This window comes from Musca domestica, unplaced genomic scaffold (genome assembly GCF_030504385.1).
Source record: "Musca domestica strain aabys unplaced genomic scaffold, Musca_domestica.polishedcontigs.V.1.1 275, whole genome shotgun sequence".
Lineage (NCBI taxonomy): Eukaryota > Metazoa > Arthropoda > Insecta > Diptera > Muscidae > Musca > Musca domestica.
The window spans coordinates 504,155-526,589 of record NW_026712291.1 but is presented as its reverse complement, the minus strand read 5'-3'; the positions used below and the strand labels follow the sequence as shown (position 1 = coordinate 526,589).

General features: G+C 32.8%; 3 protein-coding genes across 4 annotated transcripts in view; all 3 read left to right on the top strand.

The window, feature by feature from the left end:
• Window positions 1-2,356: 2,356 nt before the first annotated feature.
• LOC101887610 (protein arginine N-methyltransferase 1-B) lies at window positions 2,357-3,896 on the top strand. The gene is made up of 4 exons (XM_005175698.4): window positions 2,357-2,514; window positions 2,572-2,811; window positions 2,861-3,090; window positions 3,152-3,896. Exons 1-4 carry the CDS (start codon window positions 2,512-2,514, stop codon window positions 3,771-3,773), a joined length of 1,095 nt encoding a protein of 364 aa, XP_005175755.1. The 5' UTR covers window positions 2,357-2,511; the 3' UTR covers window positions 3,774-3,896.
• Window positions 3,897-8,860: 4,964 nt separating this feature from the next.
• On the top strand, window positions 8,861-9,832 carry LOC131803203 (uncharacterized). Its single transcript, XM_059124297.1, has 3 exons — window positions 8,861-9,109; window positions 9,166-9,263; window positions 9,316-9,832. The coding sequence occupies exons 1-3, from the start codon at window positions 9,083-9,085 to the stop codon at window positions 9,830-9,832; spliced, it is 642 nt and encodes a 213-aa protein (XP_058980280.1). The 5' UTR covers window positions 8,861-9,082.
• Window positions 9,833-9,986: 154 nt separating this feature from the next.
• The window catches only part of LOC105262477 (uncharacterized), a 33,001-nt gene continuing 20,552 nt past the window's right edge, over window positions 9,987-22,435 (top strand). For both annotated transcript variants that reach the window (XM_059124299.1, XM_059124298.1), the window contains exons 1-3: window positions 9,987-10,137; window positions 10,194-10,291; window positions 10,343-10,868. The gene's annotated coding sequence lies outside the window, so the exon portion shown is untranslated. The remainder of the gene's footprint in view (window positions 10,138-10,193; window positions 10,292-10,342; window positions 10,869-22,435) is intronic.

The window sequence follows — 22,435 nt, the reverse complement described above, 5'->3', positions numbered from 1 at the left end:
TATGATCAATAATTTTTGATATCACATACTTGCATGTGTTTTTTTTTTTTAATTTTTGATTACATTGTTATTATATTGTATTTTATATAAAAAAATATTGTACTTTTTTACTTCCTTTATTTAAATTTTATCATATATATAAAAGAAAGTTGTGTTAGTTACTATCCTTATAACTCAAGAACAGCTGTTCTGATTTTAACGATTCAGACAAATTCAGAATTGTCTCTTGCGGGAAAATATTAAAAGTGATAAATTTGATATTTTTCGGTTTGACTTTTGGAATGTACAATAGTAATGTTTTATTTTGCATAATTTTTTCATTTTGACTTACTATTTTCGAATGTACATTTGTAGTGTTTTTTTTTTTTGAATTCTAGTGTGATGTGTAGACTTTTTTGGGTAGTATAAAGCGACAATGGAGAAAATTGTTTTTTTTATAGATTTTATGTATTTATTGGGTAAGTGGAACTATACGAATAATACCAGCGTATAAGATATGAAAAAAATCAATATTTTATCGCGTACGAACGGTTTTTTTTTTTTCAAATTGATTAACATTATTGAATTGACTCGATTTTTTGAGAACGGAAATTGCAGGCGGGTTTTGTACCAAATTATATGGTGGAAGGGAGACTAACTCATTGCAAAAATTTTAAAATCGGGAAAAAACATCGAGAAAAAACCTCGATTTTATTGTACCATGGGTAGAACCATGATACAATTACAAAAGGTAGAACAAAGCTAACCCCTATATACAATTTTTTCTTTTGCTGTCCTTATTCTGTCAAAACATATACACATTTTGTGTATGTGTGTGTGTATTGTTTTGAATAAAAATACAATCATTAGAAATAATTTCAAATTCAGTTGCAAAATAAATGAATATTTTCGATGTCAACGGGCAACATATTGTACTATATTGGGATAAAACTGCATTGTCCTATTATTTTAGACTCAATCTTGTGGAATAACCCTAAAATTCCATTCTTGTTTCGCGGGTTTTCCCAATATAAGATTTTTTTAAGAATGAAAAATAAACGAAACCAACTATTGTGCATTTAAAAGTCTATTTGACACTATAAGACTCCAGCGCAGAGTTTTTTCTACTTTCTTTGAAGTTGAGCAACCTTTCTTATTGAGCCTTGGGTAGAACTACGATGATAAAGTCATGCAAACATATGTTTAAATTTTTTCACAAGTATACCTTTAACAACATCTCATAGTCAAAACGTTTATTCTTTAACCCATTGCATAAATACAAACCAAAACTGGGAACCTGATTTTTATGGAGTTAAATTTGACGAAGTAAATTACAGGAAATGCAGACTTTGGATTGTTTCTTTGAAATGAGGTTACCTTCATTTCATTGTACCATGAAGGAAAGAATTATTTTATTCAATCAAGGCGAAAAGTTCAGACGGGTTTATTTTTTTAATTTTACAAAAAAATATGCCATGAGAGCATGAAAATATTTGAGAGCATGCTCTATATTTCAGAAAAAATCGTTATATGGGGATATACGATATCGGGGACCTACATAGACAATTCTCTGTCAGGGGTTAAAGTACTCATAAAGAACTCCTTGTGTACAATTTCCATACAATTCCATTGAAAAATGTAGCTAAAATCATCAAATAACCTTATATCGGGGGGGCTATCGATATCGTGGACTGGAAGAGAATTATAGGTCCACGATATCGTATAGGCCCCATATAACAGTACCCCCCATATTCGGTATTTTCATGATTCTTCGCCGGAATTATTTCAAATATCTTACAGAGATATGGCAAGTTTTTAGGAGGAATTAGTATTCACTGCATTTAGTCACTTTATTTTAGTTTAAAATTAATAAACAAAATGCGAATTTGTGATTAATTTCGTAAAAAAAATTTATAGTTCAGTTCTTCAATATAAAATAAACGATTTGCGTTATCCTTTTTTATTTTGCTGTTATTGCCATATTATCAATGAAAAATATGGCAACATGTATTCAGTAAACTTTATGTTAAAAGATAAAGGAAAGATGGTTTGACCTTTTGCTTGTCGGACAGTTCATACTTAAATGAAACTTGTAATAACGAAAAACAATTTATGTGTCCGACAGCATCACATTTTTATCTATCGGCAAGATGTGATAACCGGCCATAGTATCTTTAATAGCAACTGTCTTAAAACACTTTGCTCTTAATTTATGTCTTGATTTTGTACGACACGTCGAATTTTGAGAAATACTCTGGTGTATACTTTACGTTGCTGAGTAACTTTCCCACAAATGTAATACATATTTATCTTTGTCTGGTTACAGGGTGATACAGAAGTTTCAAAATGTGCCCAATGGTCGCGCGAAACTATTGAGCACGCTTTAATTTTATATCTTGGCAACACTTTGTCTTCTCGCTTCAACGTTTACAGTGGTGGGGCACAAAATAATTAGAACCATTTGTTACACTTTTATTGCAGTCGCGAAATTTAGTAGCGATTTCTCACATTTCTATCACGGAAAATCCAAGAATGGTAGATTTTTTTTGATTTTATTTAATTTCATGTTGATAAAATTTGTTGTTCTTGCAGTCTGAGGATATAATTATGAACTCCACAAGCAACGCCAACAATGTATCAAATAACGTGATAAAAAAAGCATCATCTAAGGGTGATATACCGGCAACATCGGCCGAAGAAATGACTTCTCGTGATTATTATTTCGACTCTTACGCCCATTTTGGAATTCACGAGGAGATGTTGAAAGATGAAGTTAGAACCATTACGTATCGGAACGCGATGTACCACAATAAACACTTATTTCGTGGAAAGGTAGGAAGAAAAGCATGTTTTATTCGTTTTATACATAAAGTAACTTTAGGTCGTTCTGGATGTTGGGTGCGGGACTGGCATTTTATCAATGTTTGCCGCTAAAGCTGGCGCCTCCACCGTAATTGCTGTTGATTGCTCTAATATTGTAGAATATGCTCGACAAGTGGTAATTGACAATAACTTGAATGAAGTTGTAAAAGTAGTTAAAGGTAAAATAGAGGACATTGAATTACCGAACGGCATTGAGAAGGTGGATATCATAATTTCCGAGTGGATGGGGTACGTATATGTTTCGGAATAATAACAATGTTTATTAAATAAACATTATTGACTCTTTAAGGTACTGCCTCTTTTATGAGTCCATGTTGGACACCGTGCTATTTGCTCGAGATAAATGGCTGAAAACTGATGGAATGATGTTCCCCGATCGTGGTACTTTGTATATTACAGCCATCGAGGATCGACAGTACAAAGATGAAAAAATAAATTGGTGGGATGACGTGTATGGTTTTGATATGAGTTGTATTCGCAAAGTTGCTATAACTGAGCCGTTAGTAGACGTTGTTGATCCAAAACAAGTCGTGTCAACTTCTTGTCTCATAAAAGAAGTTGATTTGTATACTGTTCAAAAATCTGATCTGGAATTTACTTCGCCATTTAATTTAGTTATAAAAAGAAATGATTTTGTACAGGCCTTGGTGACCTATTTCAATATTGAGTTTACGAAGTGTCACAAACGCCTTGGATTTAGTACCTCTCCGGAAGCCACATATACCCATTGGAAGCAGACAGTGTTTTACCTTGATGATTATCTAACTGTAAAGAAGGGCGAAGAAATTAAAGGCACATTCAAAATGAAACCAAATGAACGAAATAACCGTGATCTGGACTTTAATATTGAAGTTCACTTTAAGGGAGAACATTCTGAAATGAATGAAAACAATACATATAGAATGCGTTGATGGCTTCCCGACTAGGTAAAAAAGTGAAAGACTAAGTTAGATTATAAGTTTGTTTTAGTAGACGTCATTGTAATGTGTATATTATCCTATTAATAAACATAACAAAGATTTTCTACAAAAGTTCGACATTTGGTTATAATAATAGGTATTTATTATCATGCTTGGATCACTTTGAAACTATTTTCGAGGTAGATATTTTTACCCTGATTATGACAAAGAAAATATTTCTGAAAAAAATATCCGGTTACCCCAATATTTTAACTGAATGCTCGTACAAAAAAAATAGAAACAATATCCGATGAGAAACAACAATATGGATGGGTAGTAGAGTAGAGTTGTGTTTCAGAACACAATAGTCCTACCAACAATCCTGATGGAGAGTCTCAAGGTACTTCAACTACATTTAATTCTATAATACAAAAACTAAAATGAATTCTATAATACAAAAACTACATTGAATTTTATATCAACAAACACAACTATGCCATTGTTATTCTTCCCGATTTTTTTTTTTCAGAAGAAACAATGAACACTCGCATGTTTTTCTATACGACGTCTATCGGAGGTTGTTATGATATGCATTTTTTTTAACAATTTTGACAAATTTGAATAATTTTTGGCTAAAAAATTTCAATTCCATAATTGGTTTGACAGTTCATTGTCCCAGCAGCTGTGTTGATGTGACTATCTGTATTATTCTACCATGATACAAAGGATTTAGGAAGCAAGTACATAAGAAACTTGAAGTCATGGCTGGGCATATTTTGTGACATTTCATAAAGGAATTACAAAGCCGCACTAAAATCCTGCCGTCGTTTTCCTTTATAATTTGACATTAATATGCCTAGCCATGACTTCAAGCTTTTTATGTACCTGCTCCTTTATGCATGGTAGAAGAATATAGGTAGATGCATGGTACAATGATATCAAGGTAGGGCTATGATACCATATGATTTCAATTTTTTTATTTTCTTGGCTTAATATGTCATCTTTATTTGTTAATGTATGTGTTTTCTTTTCAATAACAAAAAAATTGTTCAAAAAACATTCAAATTCGGATGTTGTCAAAATGTTTATTTCATCGTATGCATCGACAAAATCTAGAGTTTTTGTAGCGAAATAATCCTTTAGAGATATATAGAACCTGGTTTTGAAAAGTAGTGTTGACCTTTCATTCAGTTTTCGCGGTTTTCAATTATTTATTCAAAATAAATGCAACAAGTTGTTTGATTTTTTTTATTGTTTTGATACTAATTCTGACATTACAAGCCAAACAGGTAGACCTCTATACTTGCAATTTTTTCAAATTTGTCCTACCTTCTCTTCATTGTACCATGGGTAGATGCATCAACGCTTGGAAACATTGATATGTCAAAATTTTTGAAATATACTTTCAAAAATAGGTATGTTTGTATATGTTTTCGTATACGACCCCAATCGGAAGTTGTTATTATATGGATTTTTTTTAACAATTTTGACAAATTTGAATAGGTTTTCATTCAAAAATTTCAATTCCAAAATTTGTTTGACAGTTCATTGTCCCAGCAGCTGTTTCGATGCGACTACCTGTATTCGTCTACCGTTGATTTATGAATAAAAATTGACAATGAAATGTTGTCAAATGTATAAAGTGCCCCGTATACGGGCAAAATACATGACATTAAAATCGCATACGTGTGCATAAAGCTTTCAGCGCACACGGTTCGAACATTCATTTTGCTCTTGATTTCGAAATGTGCAGACAATGTCGATAATGTGGCGTTTCCACTGCACTCGATTTGCTCTCTATTCGTTTTTTGACCCTTAACTATGAAAAAACTACCTAATTCTTCACACAAAATTTCCTGAGCGAACACTCATATTTGTAAATTGTTGAAATCAAATCACTCTCAGAATCAGTGTTGCCAGTATTATTCAGTCTCTCGTCCCCAAAATCAAAAAACGTTTCCCCAAATCTCCTCAAATTTGATTCAATTTCCTCAAAAAAAATCCCCAAGTATTTAACAAAAAACGAACAGAGTAAATTTATTTGAAAAAATATTTGTACATAGAATTCTATTCATAGACTATAGTCTATGTTTAGTTTATAGTTTATCTTGCATATTATACATGTAAAATAACATAAAATTGAAAATAAGAAATAAATAGAACATTTTAATTTCATAGACTAGAGTTTTCAAAGTTGCAATGCAACCACGTCAAAACTTCAAATTCTAAATCGTCAGCATTTTCAGTCTCATTTGGTTTATATCAATTCTTATAATTTAAAAGCTTTAACTTTTCTTGGTAGGCTCAAAATGTTTGCAGCAAATAGAATTATTTGAAAATTGACTATTTATTATTTATAAAAGAGCTTCCAACAAATCATACTGCATTTTTTATACCCTACACCATACATAGTAAGGAGGGAATAAAAAGTTCGTCATTCCGTTTGTAACTCATCGAAATAATAACAAGTAAAAAAACAGTAAGTTCGGCCGGGCCGAACTTTGAATACCCTCCACCATTTGGAACGAATAAGAAAATTTTTAAAAAATTAATCCATTAAAAATTCTTTTAAAATATTTAAAATATCTAACATCGGAAGGTGCCGATATATGGGGATATACCATATTGTGGTAAAATTCTAAGACGATTTAGCCCTGTCCGTCCGTCTGTTGTAATCACGATACAGTCTAAACAAATTGAGATAGGAAGCTAAAATTGTGCACATATCTCTCTTTTGTCTGCAGGCAGGTCAAGTTCGAAGATGGGCTATATCGGGCCACGATATCGTATAGCCCCCATACCCCCCGATTTTCGGTATTTTGATGATGTTAGCAACATTTTTCAATGGAATTGTCTGAAATTCCACAAATAGGTCCCTTGTAAGTACTTTACCCCCTGACAGAGAATTGTCTATATAGGCCAACGATATCATATATCCCCCATATAACAGTACAACCCGATATTCGGTATTTTGATGATTTCAGCCATTTTTCAATGGAATTATCTGAAAATCCACACAAGGAGTTCCTTGTGAGTACTTTACCCCCAGATATAGATTTGTCTATATAGGTCCACAAAATCGTATATCCCCCCATATATCGGCACCTTCCGATATTAAGTATTTTAAAGATTTTAACAGAATTTTTAATTGATCTCTTTGTTGGATAAGTTTTTCATTCGTTCCAAATGGTGGAGGGTATTCAAAGTTCGGCCCGGCCAAACTTACTGCTTTTTTACTTGTTATATCTAAGTTTGGTTTTCACTGAGTTCATACCTGAAAAAAATCGTTCTACACATACATTGCTGGTTGGCACCTTCTATTTAAAACAATCATGCAACTTTTAGCATTTTCAATGCAAATATCAATGTAACTGTCATGGTAGAAAAATTCAGGTAGATGCATCTACGCTTGGGAACATTAATATGTCAGAAATTTTTAAATAGTTCTTCAAAAATATGTAAATTTGTGTATGTTTTCCTACACGGAGTAGGTTGTTATAATATGCATTTTTTAACAATATTTACAAATTTGAGTATTTTTTCATTCAACAATTTCGATTCCAAAATTGGTTTGACAGTTCAATGTCCCAGCAGCTGTGTCGAAGCGTCTACCTATATTCTTCTACCATGGTAACTGTTCTACAAATATACCTTTTTTGACATCACTACAACCGAGACTCTTTTTCCAAATCGCAATGTGTATATGTTATAGGCAAACACAGAGTATGGAAAGAGATAAGTAGATAGCAAATCCATTTCTTAAATCTGGTATAAATTATAACTACTTTGTCTGGTTAGTGGGAAACGTATTTTATTTATGCGTTACGGATGTAAATATCAAAATAAGTAAGGTAGTTAGAATTTTTATTGAAAAAAAAATTCTCACAAATTCCGCAATTTTTTAAAAAATCCCCACTAAATCCTTAAGTCCCCAACTTGAATTTTTCGTCCCCAATTTGAAAAAAAATATCCCCTTTTTGGAGAAAATTCCTCAATACTGGCAACACTGCTCAGAACAGCTATTTTTCGCTGTCCCATCTCTAATAAATGAGAGCATTTATCGAAAAAATAAAGTATGACATTTAAAAATTAAAAATAGAAAAATTTAATAAAATTTTAAAAATTTTTAGAAAGACTGAAAACTACTATGTTGAATGGCGTATGTACATTCAAACGTAAGTACATTTTGTTGTCTCTCTCATTCGAGGTACGCATTTTGTCCACGAGTTGAAATTTTCACAGAAAACTGCAAACAAAAGAGGCAATATTTTCAAAATATTTGTATCGCAGAAAAAAATTTTGACAAGTGTCTCTCCAGCAGAAATAAAAATAGAAAAATACACAAATATGTTCAAAATGTCAACATTTACAGAAAAAGTTGAAAACGTGAATGAAAATTGTAAAATTAATTTGGGAGAAAAGCAATAATTTCTTCTATTCATATTAGTGAGAATTTCATGTATTTTCGTATAAATCCACATTAAAATCAACAAACAAATTTTTTGAAAAAAGGAATTATTTTACGAATCGTGCCGTGTGAACGGGTTAATTCGTGTACAAAATTCTGAGAGCGAACAACGTGATTGAAAGTGTAATGAGAACATAGCATAACGAACGGTACAGCCCGTGTGGTTGAAAAAGCCCGTGTGCTTGAAAAAGAAAGTAAACGAAAAATGTAAAATATATAACAGAATCTGGACGAAAAAAATGCACAAAAATATTGAATTCACGCTCGAAAATATATTTAAAATTATTTAAAAAATGAATAGTTTCACTTACGAGGTATTACTAAGCCTGCGTTAGTCTCTAATTAATTTTTCGGTATTTCGGCATCGATACTTCATATTGATTTTCTTAATAAACCGACTTCAACACCCAAAAACATTTTTTCAGTATCCGACATCTGTATGCACCGACAGAATATGCATGATCCCTCCACCGCGCACCCGTCAAAATCGAGCGTCATGCACGAGAAAAATTAAAAAATTCTGAAGCACGAGAAAAATTAAATAATTCTGATGCTTGATGCTTGATGCATCAAGATGTGACGCATACATATAAATGTTCACTAACGTAACGTTTTACCATAGTGGGGAAGTTGAATATTTGTGTACGCTACGTCGAATTTTAGGTAACGTTGTGAGATCGAAAATTAGTTGAAATGTCCATGAGAACATGGTATTATTGCACATTTCCGATTACTACGATTTATTATTATCGATGTTCAAAGCAGCCAATACAAGCAGTGTCGTGAAATTTTAAACATTTGAACGCGGCAGCATCTCTATTTGGAATTTTTTGTATAAATTAAACAAATAACAATGGATTTAAAAAAACGAAGAAGTTCTGTAAGTAATATGTTTTAATTCGGTTTACAACAATTCACTTTATTTTGTGGTTATAGCTACGAAAATACATTCCGAAAGATGATGAAAACGGAGCCTCAGCTGTGACACCACGCCTGAAGAGAAGAATCAGTTTCAGTGGAAAACGTTTAGTCAGGTATTTTTTTTTTTTTTTAATAATACACATTGAGCTAACAAGTTATTCTTAGGGAGTTTCATGTGGAAAAGGAACCTAAAACTTGGGACAATTCGTACGAAGTATCGGACCATATAAATGTAGAGGAAATGGATGGAAAAGTACCAGAATTTGAAAATGCCGCCAACCCAAATATACAAAACCCACAAAAATCGACATTTTCAAGGCCAGAAGAATTGTTTGGCGAAAATTGCGACGAATCAACGCAAAATGTAAACGACAATACACTAAAGTATTTAATCAATAAGCCCTTGTCGAACAATACTTTGTGCATTGAAAACAGCGTTGATATTACTCTATTTGAGAACGAAAGACAATATTTTACAAAACCGAAAAAGAATGTGTCACATTGCAATTTATCAAACTCAAATCAAAGTAATATTAACAGCTTTTCTCTATATGAGAATGAGTTTTTTGAATTGCCAAATTTGCGATGCAAAGTGTATGGTGAGCGTACAATCGACTTCATGGACGATCTTAAAGATTTACGTGTTGGAAAAGAAGCGAATTCAACCGAAAAAAAAAATTGAAAAAATTGATACATATAAATGTTCACTAACGTAACGTTTTACCATAGTGGGGAAGTTGAATATTTGTGTACGCTACGTCGAATTTTAGGTAACGTTGTGAGATCGAAAATTAGTTGAAATGTCCATGAGAACATGGTATTATTGCACATTTCCGATTACTACGATTTATTATTATCGATGTTCAAAGCAGCCAATACAAGCAGTGTCGTGAAATTTTAAACATTTGAACGCGGCAGCATCTCTATTTGGAATTTTTTGTATAAATTAAACAAATAACAATGGATTTAAAAAAACGAAGAAGTTCTGTAAGTAATATGTTTTAATTCGGTTTACAACAATTCACTTTATTTTGTGGTTATAGCTACGAAAATACATTCCGAAAGATGATGAAAACGGAGCCTCAGCTGTGACACCACGCCTGAAGAGAAGAATCAGTTTCAGTGGAAAACGTTTAGTCAGGTATTTTTTTTTTTTTTAATAATACACATTGAGCTAACAAGTTATTCTTAGGGAGTTTCATGTGGAAAAGGAACCTAAAACTTGGGACAATTCGTACGAAGTATCGGACCATATAAATGTAGAGGAAATGGATGGAAAAGTACCAGAATTTGAAAATGCCGCCAACCCAAATATACAAAACCCACAAAAATCGACATTTTCAAGGCCAGAAGAATTGTTTGGCGAAAATTGCGACGAATCAACGCAAAATGTAAACGACAATACACTAAAGTATTTAATCAATAAGCCCTTGTCGAACAATACTTTGTGCATTGAAAACAGCGTTGATATTACTCTATTTGAGAACGAAAGACAATATTTTACAAAACCGAAAAAGAATGTGTCACATTGCAATTTATCAAACTCAAATCAAAGTAATATTAACAGCTTTTCTCTATATGAGAATGAGTTTTTTGAATTGCCAAATTTGCGATGCAAAGTGTATGGTGAGCGTACAATCGACTTCATGGACGATCTTAAAGATTTACGTGTTGGAAAAGAAGCGAATTCAACCGAAAAAAAAATTGATCTTCCTCAAGTAAGTGTTTTTATTATCAAATGTAATATAAAAGTTGTTGCCCAGCAAACGTTATAAATTTTTTCATAGAGATAATTGTTATACATTGGACTTAAATATTTTTGGAATTTCAATACAGTAGATTCTGGACTTCACTTTTCCCTTAATTTCATTTGTCCAATTTCTACCAATTATTTGGCATTTTGGCCATTACTGAATATTTTTAATTTTGGTGATAACACAAACGCCTAAAAAGCGTTCAGCAATCTTCCAGCAAGTGTAGTCATAATGGAAATCGAGATCCAAAGCACCTCAATTCAAATATCATATGTTCACCTTGATATGTTTTTATACCCTCCACATACATAGTATGCAGGGTTTATTAAATGTGTTATTCCATTTACAACTCATCGAAATAATAATTTTAGACCCAACAAAGTATATATATTCTTGATCAGTGTAAAATTCTGATCATTTCAAACAAAGCACGTATTTTTTCATCAGAGTAAAATTCTAAATAGATTTAGCTATGTCCGTTCGTCTGTTTGTTGTAAGCACGCTAGAGTTCAAACGGCATGTGATAGGTAGCTAAAATGTTGCATAGAATTGCCTTTTGTATGCAGTCAGGTCAAGCTCGAAGATGAGCCATATAGTCAACGTTTTCGTATAGTCCCATATAACTGTACCTCTCGATATTTTTGACTCACATCCTAACGGAAAAGTTTAAAATTCGGAATTTAGAGTTCATAACATGTTTTACTTTTTTGCAGAGCTTTGCTTATATAGGTCCACGTTTTTCTATGGCCCCCATATAGAGGTACTTCCCAATATTTGGTATTTTGACTATTTTAGCCACATACTAAAAATTCAGCATTTGTATTTCGTAATGAGTTCTTCTTTATAAGTCAACATTTTTCTTTAGCCCCTATCCTCCTGATATTCGTTACCTTGATGATTGTAGCCAATATTTTTCCAGAATTTAGATTTCGGCATTTACAGATATATTTTCACACGACTTACATGTAGAAGAATAGTTTTGTTGTTTCTTTTGTTTTTTTTTTCAAACGTTCCCAACGCCACTCTTTCCCACCCCAACCGACCGTGGGGGCGACCTACCCAATAAGTAGTGGTACCGTACTCACCATGATCCGTACCATGGTGGAAAATTAGTAGGCCTTTAAATAAAATATTTCATTAGCCGGTGAAAAATTTTTTTACTCATTTGAAAACAATTATTCTATATTTTATTATTATTATTTTTTTTTTTCGAACGTTCCCACGCCTCACATTCCCACCCCTGCCGACCGAGGGGGCGACCTCCCTTTACGGAGGGATCGCGTACACATCATGATCCGCATCATAATGGGAATTCAGTAGGAAATTGAAAACCAGCTACAGAATCTAATTCATCAGCTAGTTTGTCAAATAATAAAACATGTATGTTAATTGTTTAAAACTAAAATTATTCTAGATTTAATAACTTCTAAACTCATACAAAAATCTACATTATAATACACAGAATTAAAGTCAACACACATTTTATTAAGAGGTTCGCCCATTGAATAATTCGTGCGGTGAAAATCAGTATATAATAATTGGTAGTATCTACTAGATCTAAAAGGAACATTAATTCTAATAGATGAGATTAGGAAATCTGAAGGTATATAACCATTTAATATTTTTAGTACAAACATGGAGTTCAACATAATACGTCTGCTTTTAAGTGTAGGCAATCTAATTAATTTTAGCCTGCTAGCATAAGAAGGCAAAACAAAATCACTATTCCAATGTAAACCTCGTAAGGCAAATAGCAGAAATTGTTTTTGCACGGATTCTATTTTATCGTAATATATTGCATATTGAGGATCCCATACAACAGAACCATATTCCAATATAGGTCTAACAAGAGACGTAAATAATTGTTTTGTTATATATGGATCAGAAAATTCTTTGGCCCACCGTTTAACAAAACTTAAAACACCATTTGCTTTATTTACCATTGTTATTACATGGCTATTAAAATTTAATTTTGGATCCATCAAGAGGCCTAGATCGACAAATGAATCTACAGTTGATAATGAATGACCGTCAATATTATATTGTAATATCAGAGAAGAAGATCTGGAGAAGCACATATGCTTACATTTGCTTAAATTTAACTCCATACAATTTAACTTGCACCATTTAAAAAGGCTATCTAAATCGTTTTGAAGTAAACTGGCTCGTTTATCACAATTATGGGAAATGAATAATTTAACATCATCTGCGTACATTAACAATTTCGAGTAATTTATGGAATTAGGTAAATCGTTGATAAATAAAAGAAAGAGGACCGGTCCAAGGTGACTTCCTTGCGGAACACCCGATGGAACGTTAATCGTTTTGGATAGATACCCTTCAAACAAAACTAGTTGTGATCTATCTTTTAAGTAAGATGATATCCATTTGACTAAGTTTGTGTTGAAACCCATATAATTTAATTTATACATTAGGAGTTCGTGGTTAACCCTATCAAAAGCTTTACTAAAATCAGTATAAATTGTATCAGTTTGTTTACGCTGAACAAATCCTTTTATTACTGTTGACGTAAATTGTATAAGATTTGTTGTAGTTGAAAGACCACTACGAAAACCATGCTGATATGGACTCAATATAGATTGAATTTTCTGTGAAATTACTGCAGTAATTAATTTTTCAAACAATTTAGGTATGGCACTTAATTTTGCAATTCCTCTATAATTTGACACATTAGTAAGACTACCAGACTTATGTAAAGGTATAATATAAGATTTTTTCCGGAAAGTAGGAAAGTGACCAAATTTCAGTGGATAATTAAACAATATAGTTAACGGAAGTGCTAATGTTTCTGAACAATATTTAAGAATTATATTAGGTATGCCATCCGGTCCTGGACATTTAATCGATCGCAGACTATTGTACACATCCTGACGTTGTAGAAAAGGCATACAAATACAAATTTGATCAGCCTGTGACAACTTATAAGGATACGAATCTTTAATTTGGCAAGATGTACTGGAATAGGTTGTGGCAAAAAAATCTGCGAAACATTCAGCAATATCTGTGCCTGTGACAAATTCTTTATTGTTATATTTCAATACAGAGGGCTTTGAGAAAACTTTTCGTTTTAGATTAACAAAATCATAAAAAGATTTAGGATTGGATTTAAAATTATTTTTAATCTTGTCTAGGTAAAGATTATACCATCTACGAGACTCTAAAGTATATTTAGATCTGGCAACAGAGTAATTTGTGTAGTCTATTGATAAGCCTGATTTTTTATATTTTCGAAAAAGCTTATTTTTAGAATTCTTTAAACTTGATAACTCAGGGGTTATCCATGGATATTTATTTGAATTTTTAACTCTAGTGGTTGGAACACATTCCAGTTTAAATCTATTTAAAATATCATAAAATTTATCAATTACATATTCTAAATCTTTATGGCTGTTACACAGGCACACAGAAGCCCAATTTACGGAGGAAATGAGGGTATTAAATTTTCGAAAATTAGTTTTTTTTGTAATTAAGGACAGTTTTAAATGACTCGGACTGACTTTCTTCAATTACATAACTATGAGTCATGGAGATATATAAAGTTGGATGGTATATATCTTCAGGAGTGCATATTGGAGGAATTCTGAATATATCAAAATGCTGCGTTATATTTACAAACGCCAAATCAAGAATTTTGCCGAGGGAATTTTTTGCACTGTTTATTTGATAAAGATTTAAGTCACACAAACTATTTATAACATCAAATGTATACTGAGTACTGTTCATTTCGGATGGCAAAGGAATCAAAGCTTCAGAATCTGGCATTGGAAGCCACCTAATGGAGGGCATATTAAAATCACCAAGGATCAGAATGCGATCGGAATCTTTCATTTTTTCAGTGATTAAATTTATTGCTGATAAATGCTGATTATAAATGTCAAGTGAAGATGAAGGGGGAATATAAGAGCAAGTTACAAACAATTTAGATATGCCCAATTCAATGGAAACACCAACAAATTCTATATCAAGAAAATCATTTAGATCAATTAAATTAGTGGTATATTTGGTATCAACTGCAATAAGGACGCCACCACCTTTTTTACAAACACGATCTTTTCTAAATATTTGATATTTTGAACATGAAATTTCACTATTTAATATAGATGTTTTTAACCAAGTTTCGGAGAAAACCAATACATTATAATTGAAACCAATGCTATCAGTATATAAACTGGTTAATTTTGTATTAAGTCCCCTCACATTCTGATAGCAAATAGAAAATGAGTCATTTAGTTTTTGGCACCGAATCTGGTCTAAGAGGCAAATGCGCTAAATTATCGGATTTCTCCACAAATTCTTTAATAAATGCCCTAGTAGGCCAAAATTCTTTTAAAATCAACTGTACAAAAATACTTTCAGGCACAACGATTTTGAAGGAAGATCTACTTTCAGAAAATGCAGATCGGAGCTTATAGCATCTCAAAAAGTAATCTCCCTCAGTTTTTGATTTTATGTAATACATTATGTCATCGGCCGTTGTTTCTGGCGCAAACCTTGTTGCAAATATCATTTTCATGGCGGGAGCCATAGATAATGATCTTTGGACAGGTTGAGTTTTGCCAGTAGCAGTCTCGGGACGATCACTAGTGATAAGTGAAGGAAGTGATAATTCCTGTATGTTACGAGTAGATTGGGAGGTTTTCTTAGAAACCTCACTATCAATACTCATAACTTCAGGATTATTTACCAGGGTTGGGCATATTGCACTAAATTTTTAGTGCACTAAGAATCAAATAATTAGTGGTAGTGCAATTTTTAATTCCACTACCACTAAAGGGTTAGTGGTAGTGAAAAATAAATTGCACTACCACTAACCGTTTAGTGATATTTAAAAAAAATTGCACTACCACTAAATTTTAGTGGTAGTGAAATTTTAATAGCACTACCACTAAATTTAGTGATTTTTCAAAAAAAAATTTGCACTACCACTAAAATTTGACGAAGCCAAAAAAAGCACTATGTATATAAATATTATACCAGCTATAATGAAGTTTATTGAAGTGAGTAGGGAACAACAATCCAGAATATATAGTACATATTCATAAAATTTGATTACTTTTCTAAATAGCACTAATTTAGTGCTATTTTTTATGAAATACCACTAATTTAGTGCAAGCTTTTTTACCACTAAATTTAGTGGTAGTGCTATTGAAATTTCACTACCACTAAATTTTAGTGGTAGTGCAATTTTTTTTTAAATATCACTAAAGGGTTAGTGGTAGTGCAATTTATTTTTCACTACCACTAACCTTTTAGTGGTAGTGGAATTAAAAATTGCACTACCACTAAATGAACAGTGATAGTGAAATTATCAGTGCACTAAAAATACAGTGCATTATACCCATCTCTGTTATTTACCCCTTTACCTATACCGCTGTTATCTACCGGAACTGGGTGTGTAACAACACTGGCATACGACTGTTCACGTCCAGTCTCAGTTGTTTCAGTGATATTAACTGAAACCGGTTGTGGAACAGTGTTTTCCACAGAAACTATTGCTTTGCGACTAGGCATTCCCTTAGTTGGTGCCTTTTTCGCAGCCCTTTTGCGTTTCTGGCCAGAAACTGACGGTGACGACACAAACTCATCTAATTCTTGGTATTTCTCAAACAATGTAGAGAAATTCTCGAATCGGAATGATAGTGAGGAAAAATCTTTTTTCATCGATGTCAATTCCGACTGCAAATCCTTTACAAAATTATAAAAGTCTGCAGAGAGTTTCCTACATTGCACACAACACCAACGAACACCAACATTATTTCTAATTGTGTCTACAACTTTTGCATTAATCCTAGCACACTTTGCATGCCATTGATTAAGACAAAACCAACAGGTAACACACAATTCATCCTCTGCAACAATATTACATAATTCAAAAGGGCACGACATTTTTTATTTTAATTATTATTTATTTTAATTATAATTATTTATTTTTTAATACACAAGATACAGCTATATTTTTCAAGATTAGATCTGTAGCTGGAATTTTTTATTTATTTATTTATTTTATTCTTTTTTAAATTCTTTTTTTAAATGTTGGCAACTCTATGAGATGACAAACAAAACAAGACGATATGTTACAACAACTAATTAGCTAATGTAACAAAAGAAAGAGGATAAAAGGAGAATGTACAACTACACAATTTAAAAATTAATATTACTTTAAAAGACAAAACAAAATTTTAAAACACTACACCAATTATCACTTTGAGTTACAAAATCACTATTGAACACTTTAATACACTTTTTTACCAGATTAATTAATTTAATAAAACATATAACTTAATTTTTTTTTTCAAAAGCACGGAGCACCACAATTTTTTGACACTAATCACAACAGGGTTGCCAACAATTTATTCATAATACTGGTACCAAAATCTACGATATGAAGGGCTCACAGCTATACCGAACTAAGTCATAAAAACATAATTCGAAGATATTTAGAGGTAAAGTAAATGCACTGCCATTAATTTCTGGAAGGAATATTTTAGTCTACCAAAAGAAAATGTAAAAGACTATATTCAAAATTAACTAATGATATTAATTTAAAATAAAAATAATTTAAATATATTACTAAAAAAATATTCAAAAACAAAAAAACCTACTTTGGTTCATTATTACTCTGAATAAAATTTGAAGGTTTCACAGCTAAAGAGAACCAAGTCAAAAAAATAAAATAAGGTGTTCGTTATATGACTAAATATAGTTCACTTCAGCGATTAATTTCCCACTAGTTTCGGAGTTTTATTTTGAGTCATGTTTTGCTTTAGCGGCTGGCAGCTGCGTGTACATCTGTTGTAATTGACAACCATTGTGATTTTTTGGAAAATAAAATAAATTCATTTAAAAACAAGTAAAAAAACATTAAGTTCGGCCGGGCCAAACTTTTAATACCCTCCACTTTAGGGTAAAAGAAACATTAGAAGAAATGTGGCAAAAACCATTAAAATGCCGATTATGGGGAGGTACCGTTATATGGGGGCTATACCAAAACGTGGACCTATAATTACAATGTTTCGCCACCGGAGCTGGAACCCATTATGACCAACAAATACCAATTTTTAGACAAATCAGTGAAAAAATGTGGCAAAAACAATCAAAATAGCGAATATCGGGAGGTACCGTTATATGGGGGCTATATCAAATCATGGACCCATGCATGCAATGTTTCGCCACCGAAGCTGGAACCAATTATGACCAACAAATACCAATTTTCGAACAAATCCCTGAAAAAATGTGGCAAAAAAACTAAAATACTAAATATCGGGAGGTACCTTTATATGGGGGCTATACCACAACGTGGACCTGTACATGCAATGTTTTGCCACACGCTCAGGGACCCGCTATGACCTACAAATACCAATTTTAAGACAAATCCGTGAAAAAATGTGGTATAAATCATCAAAATACCGAATATCGGGAGGTACCGTTATATGGGGACTATACCAGAACGTGGACCGATATATCTCATTTTCAATACCAACCATCCTAGACACAATGCAAATAGCTCTGCTAAATTTTGGAGCTCTACGTCAAATAATGTGGGCTGTATCGTGATTTCAACAGACAGACGGACAGACAGACAGACGGACATCGTTAAATCGACTTAGAATTTTATGCTGATTATGAATATATATACTTTATGGGGTCTAAAATGAATATTTAGGGATGTTACAAACGGAATGACAAAGTTAATATACCCTCCTTTCCAAGGTGGAGGGTATAAAAAAAAATAAATTAATGTCAACAAGGACAAAGGAAAATTTAAGGTTTCAACTATGGTAGAAAAAGATGGTAAAGTCATGCAATTATATGTTTACATTTTTATACCCTGCACCATAGTATGGAGGGTATATTAAGTTTGTCATTCCGTTTGTAACACCTCGAAATATACATTTTAGACCCCACAAAGTATATATATTCTTGATCAGCATAACAGTCTATCCGTCTGTCCGTCTGTGGAAATCACTCTAGCTTCCGAACGAAATGAAGTAAGTTGATAAAAATTTACTCAAATGCGTATTATGACTGTAGGACTTTTGGTATTGAAAATGGGCCATGTAGGTCCACGTCTCCGTATAGCCCCCATATAACGGTGTCCCCCGATATTCGGTGTTTTGATGATTTTAGCGATATTACTTACCGGAACTATTTCAAATTAAGTATTTGAAGTTCGTAATGAATACTACAGCCTATGACAGCAAATTGTATGTGCAGCTCCACGTTTTCATATAGACCCTAATATACGGCTTCATTCGGTATTTTTAAGATTTTAACTGAATTTTTAATGGATTTAAATTTTTTGAAAATTGCAAAATTTGTACCAAATGTTGGAGGGTATTCAAAGTTCGGCCCGAACTTACAGCTTTTTTACTTGTTTCTTTTTTTCAACGTTGCAGGGAAAGTTGACAGGGTAAATTACAGAAAATGCAGAGATGGATATGCTTATATGAAATGACTTTACCTTCCTTAATTTACCATGGTTTCAACAAATATTTACACATAAAAAATTCGTCATTTCCGTTTTCATCATTTTTGGGGCTGGCAAATATTCCTCATTTTCATTACTGGAAAAATCACTAGTGCTGCTATTATTACTATCCATTTATAGAAAACACTGATTTTTTTTAATTTTGCTGAAAACTGAACGACAATAAACACGTTCTCACTAATAGTACTGATTCAACGTGAAACACACTGACTTGGTTCATTTTTGCTTTGAAAAAAGTCGAAATTGTCAGTCGTTGACTTAGGTTTTTTACCGTTATCTTTGGAACGAAACACTTTTTGACATTGTGCTTTATAGAGTAAACAGAGTTTCCATATACCGGGACATTGGCACTAATTTCGGCATTTTTTATTTTTCATGACTTGGTTCGGTATAGCAGTGAGCCCTCCATATCATACAATGACTTGAGATCTAGACGACGCATTCTATTTGTAGATTCCCCCGTTTAAAAAAACTGATAATACCTGTTTAATGTAAATGAAATATTTATTCCAAAAGAAGAAATAGGAGAGACCGAAGACACATTACCATTTAAGATTTTAATGGACATGATATGTCTACCTTTTACTGTAGGTAATCGAATTAATTTTAGTCTGCTTCAATAAAATCTATAGATTTAAAAATCAGACATAGTTTTTGCCATGGTACATGGTTTTTGCGCCGATTCAATTTTATCAGAGTAAATGGCATAATTAGTATCTCATGCAACTGAAGCGTGTTCTAGTATAGGCAGAACAAGTGATACAAATACGGATCAGAGAATTCTTTAGCCCACCCTTTTATGAATCCTAAAACTTGATTTGCTTTATTAATAATATGATTATTAAAAGATAATTAAGTATCGACTAGTAGGCCAAGACAAACAAGATATTTCACAGGTGATAAAGGAGTAGATCGTGAAAAACACATATGTTTATGCTTTACTAAAATCTGGAAAGGATTCATTTCAGATCCACCGATCTATAGAGATTCTAACAGATAGCCTCTATGGGGACTCTAACACACAAGGATTCTTTCCAGATGCACCGATCTATAAAGATTCTAACAGATTGGCGGACAAACAGACGGATATTATTTGCCTTTATGGGGACTCTAACACACAAATTATAAACGATTGATATATATTTTTTAACAGCTGTGCTTTATTATTTAGGTTTCTAACTCTCAAATTACAACCTATGGCTGAAAAATAGGATTAAAAATAACAGATATTTTTTTCAGATATACATTAAAATTAAAAAGTTTTGGTATTCAATGCACAATATGAATATCTATTATAATTTTTTGCCATACAAAGTGCGGTTTCTACTACACATTTTAAGTAATTAATTGTCAAATTTGGTATTAAAACAATTTGAGCTATTTAATTTTAGGTAATCTTTAGAATAAAGTATTCCATCCAATTAATCGTGCTCAAGTAAATTTAATTTTGTTGAGGTTTACATAACTAAAATTTCATTCCAGTAGCGGGACCACCCGGTCCATTTTCTGGAATGATGTGAGTGGTTAGCCACAATTTGAAAATTTTTGTCAGGTACTCAGGTTCCGGTGTGTCCAGTTGTTTCAACGTTACCATTGATATTCCGTTTGGATCCAACGGTTTGGATAACTTAGCGTTTCCTATGACATTTGCATCATAAACTGTGGCGGTGTCTTTTCGGTGGGAAGAGATCTGTCACGACGTAGTACTTTTCGCGTCACCCTGTCGCTCTTGAGGTGCTTGAATAATTGTCGGTTAAAATATTCAGCTCACCTCTTCGGATCAATCATCATTACGTCGTTAAATGACAGAGGTCATATCATCTTTTTCCCCAGGGTTCGGTTCCAATGTTGCAACAATTCATATGGTCTAACCACATCTCCTCTTGTGTTCCTGTACCAACCGGTTGACTTCTACATTCAATTTACAGATTCTGGTATCAGTAGGGTTGGAATGACAGAGATTATCACGCTCATTTGCTAGTCCCGATGCCTCTTCTGGGAAACTGCAGCTTTGATGATGTCTCCGAATACACATTTAAAACCTCGGCAGTTCCACGCTTCACTGCTACACCCACACATTCTATGTACGGATCACAAGAGACTAACTCAAACTAGCTACAGGTCTTTAATTGTGTAATGGGCACGCTAATCCTTGAGATCTTTCTTCAGTTCATTGTAACCAAAACAACGTTCGTTGAGCTTCAAAATATTCCTCCACATCATATATTCCACTATCTCATGTATTTTGTCTCGGAGTCACTTGCAACTAAATTGCAAGCAAGTCGTTGGAACAGCATCATGTGGTGTAAGATGCTCCGGTATAGGTTGCTATTCGGGTGACTGACGAAGACTCAGAAGAGGACCACGAAGACGTGCTGTATCACGTCGCAACATAGTCTCTTCTGCTGTAGTCTCGCAACCACTTAATCCAGAACAGTTCCTGCAGTGCACCCAGTCTCTGCAACACTGAGGTGACAACCGCTGGCCGAAACTGGCATTTTGTACTTTTTAAATTTTTATTTGGTAGATAGATAGATTAATAGGAGGAGATACGGATTGAATATTCTTAATGTAATTATAGTTGGGGAATTATCGATGACAATTCGAACATGAGTAATTATAAACAGTGCGTTTTTGTATGTCGGAAGGCCAGTAAGTTGGCTGACCGGAAGATATCACATTCAGTATAGCTGACGAAATGGAGTTGAAAGGTTTTCACATTTTAGTGTAATGATCTAAACCAGTGGTGCCAAAAGTTTACTGGACCTATTGGCTGCTTTAGAAAATTAAGACAGGAATTTGATAGATATATCAAACAGGCAAGGATCTTTCAACTAACTGAGAGCAAGAATTTCGTTAAATAAATCAGTGAACTTTTCACTTGTTCTTGTCGACATATTTGTCGGTCCTAAAGTGTGTTAAATATCTTATTTGACTGTTCATAGTTTATCTTCTCTTCCACGAAATAGGTGTCAACGTCGTTTCTTTATAATGATAAATGAAGTGCAATTGCAGAATATAA

Excerpts from the sequence above, each read along its gene's own strand:
- LOC101887610 (XM_005175698.4), top strand. Across the intron at positions 2,812-2,860 it reads AACACTTATTTCGTGGAAAG|GTCGTTCTGGATGTTGGGTG; the intron begins GTAGGAAGAAAA and ends AAGTAACTTTAG. Across the intron at positions 3,091-3,151 it reads ATAATTTCCGAGTGGATGGG|GTACTGCCTCTTTTATGAGT; the intron begins GTACGTATATGT and ends TGACTCTTTAAG.
- LOC131803203 (XM_059124297.1), top strand. The coding sequence starts at position 9,083 with ATGGATTTAAAAAAACGAAGAAGTTCT. Across the intron at positions 9,110-9,165 it reads TAAAAAAACGAAGAAGTTCT|CTACGAAAATACATTCCGAA; the intron begins GTAAGTAATATG and ends TTGTGGTTATAG. Across the intron at positions 9,264-9,315 it reads AGTGGAAAACGTTTAGTCAG|GGAGTTTCATGTGGAAAAGG; the intron begins GTATTTTTTTTT and ends AGTTATTCTTAG.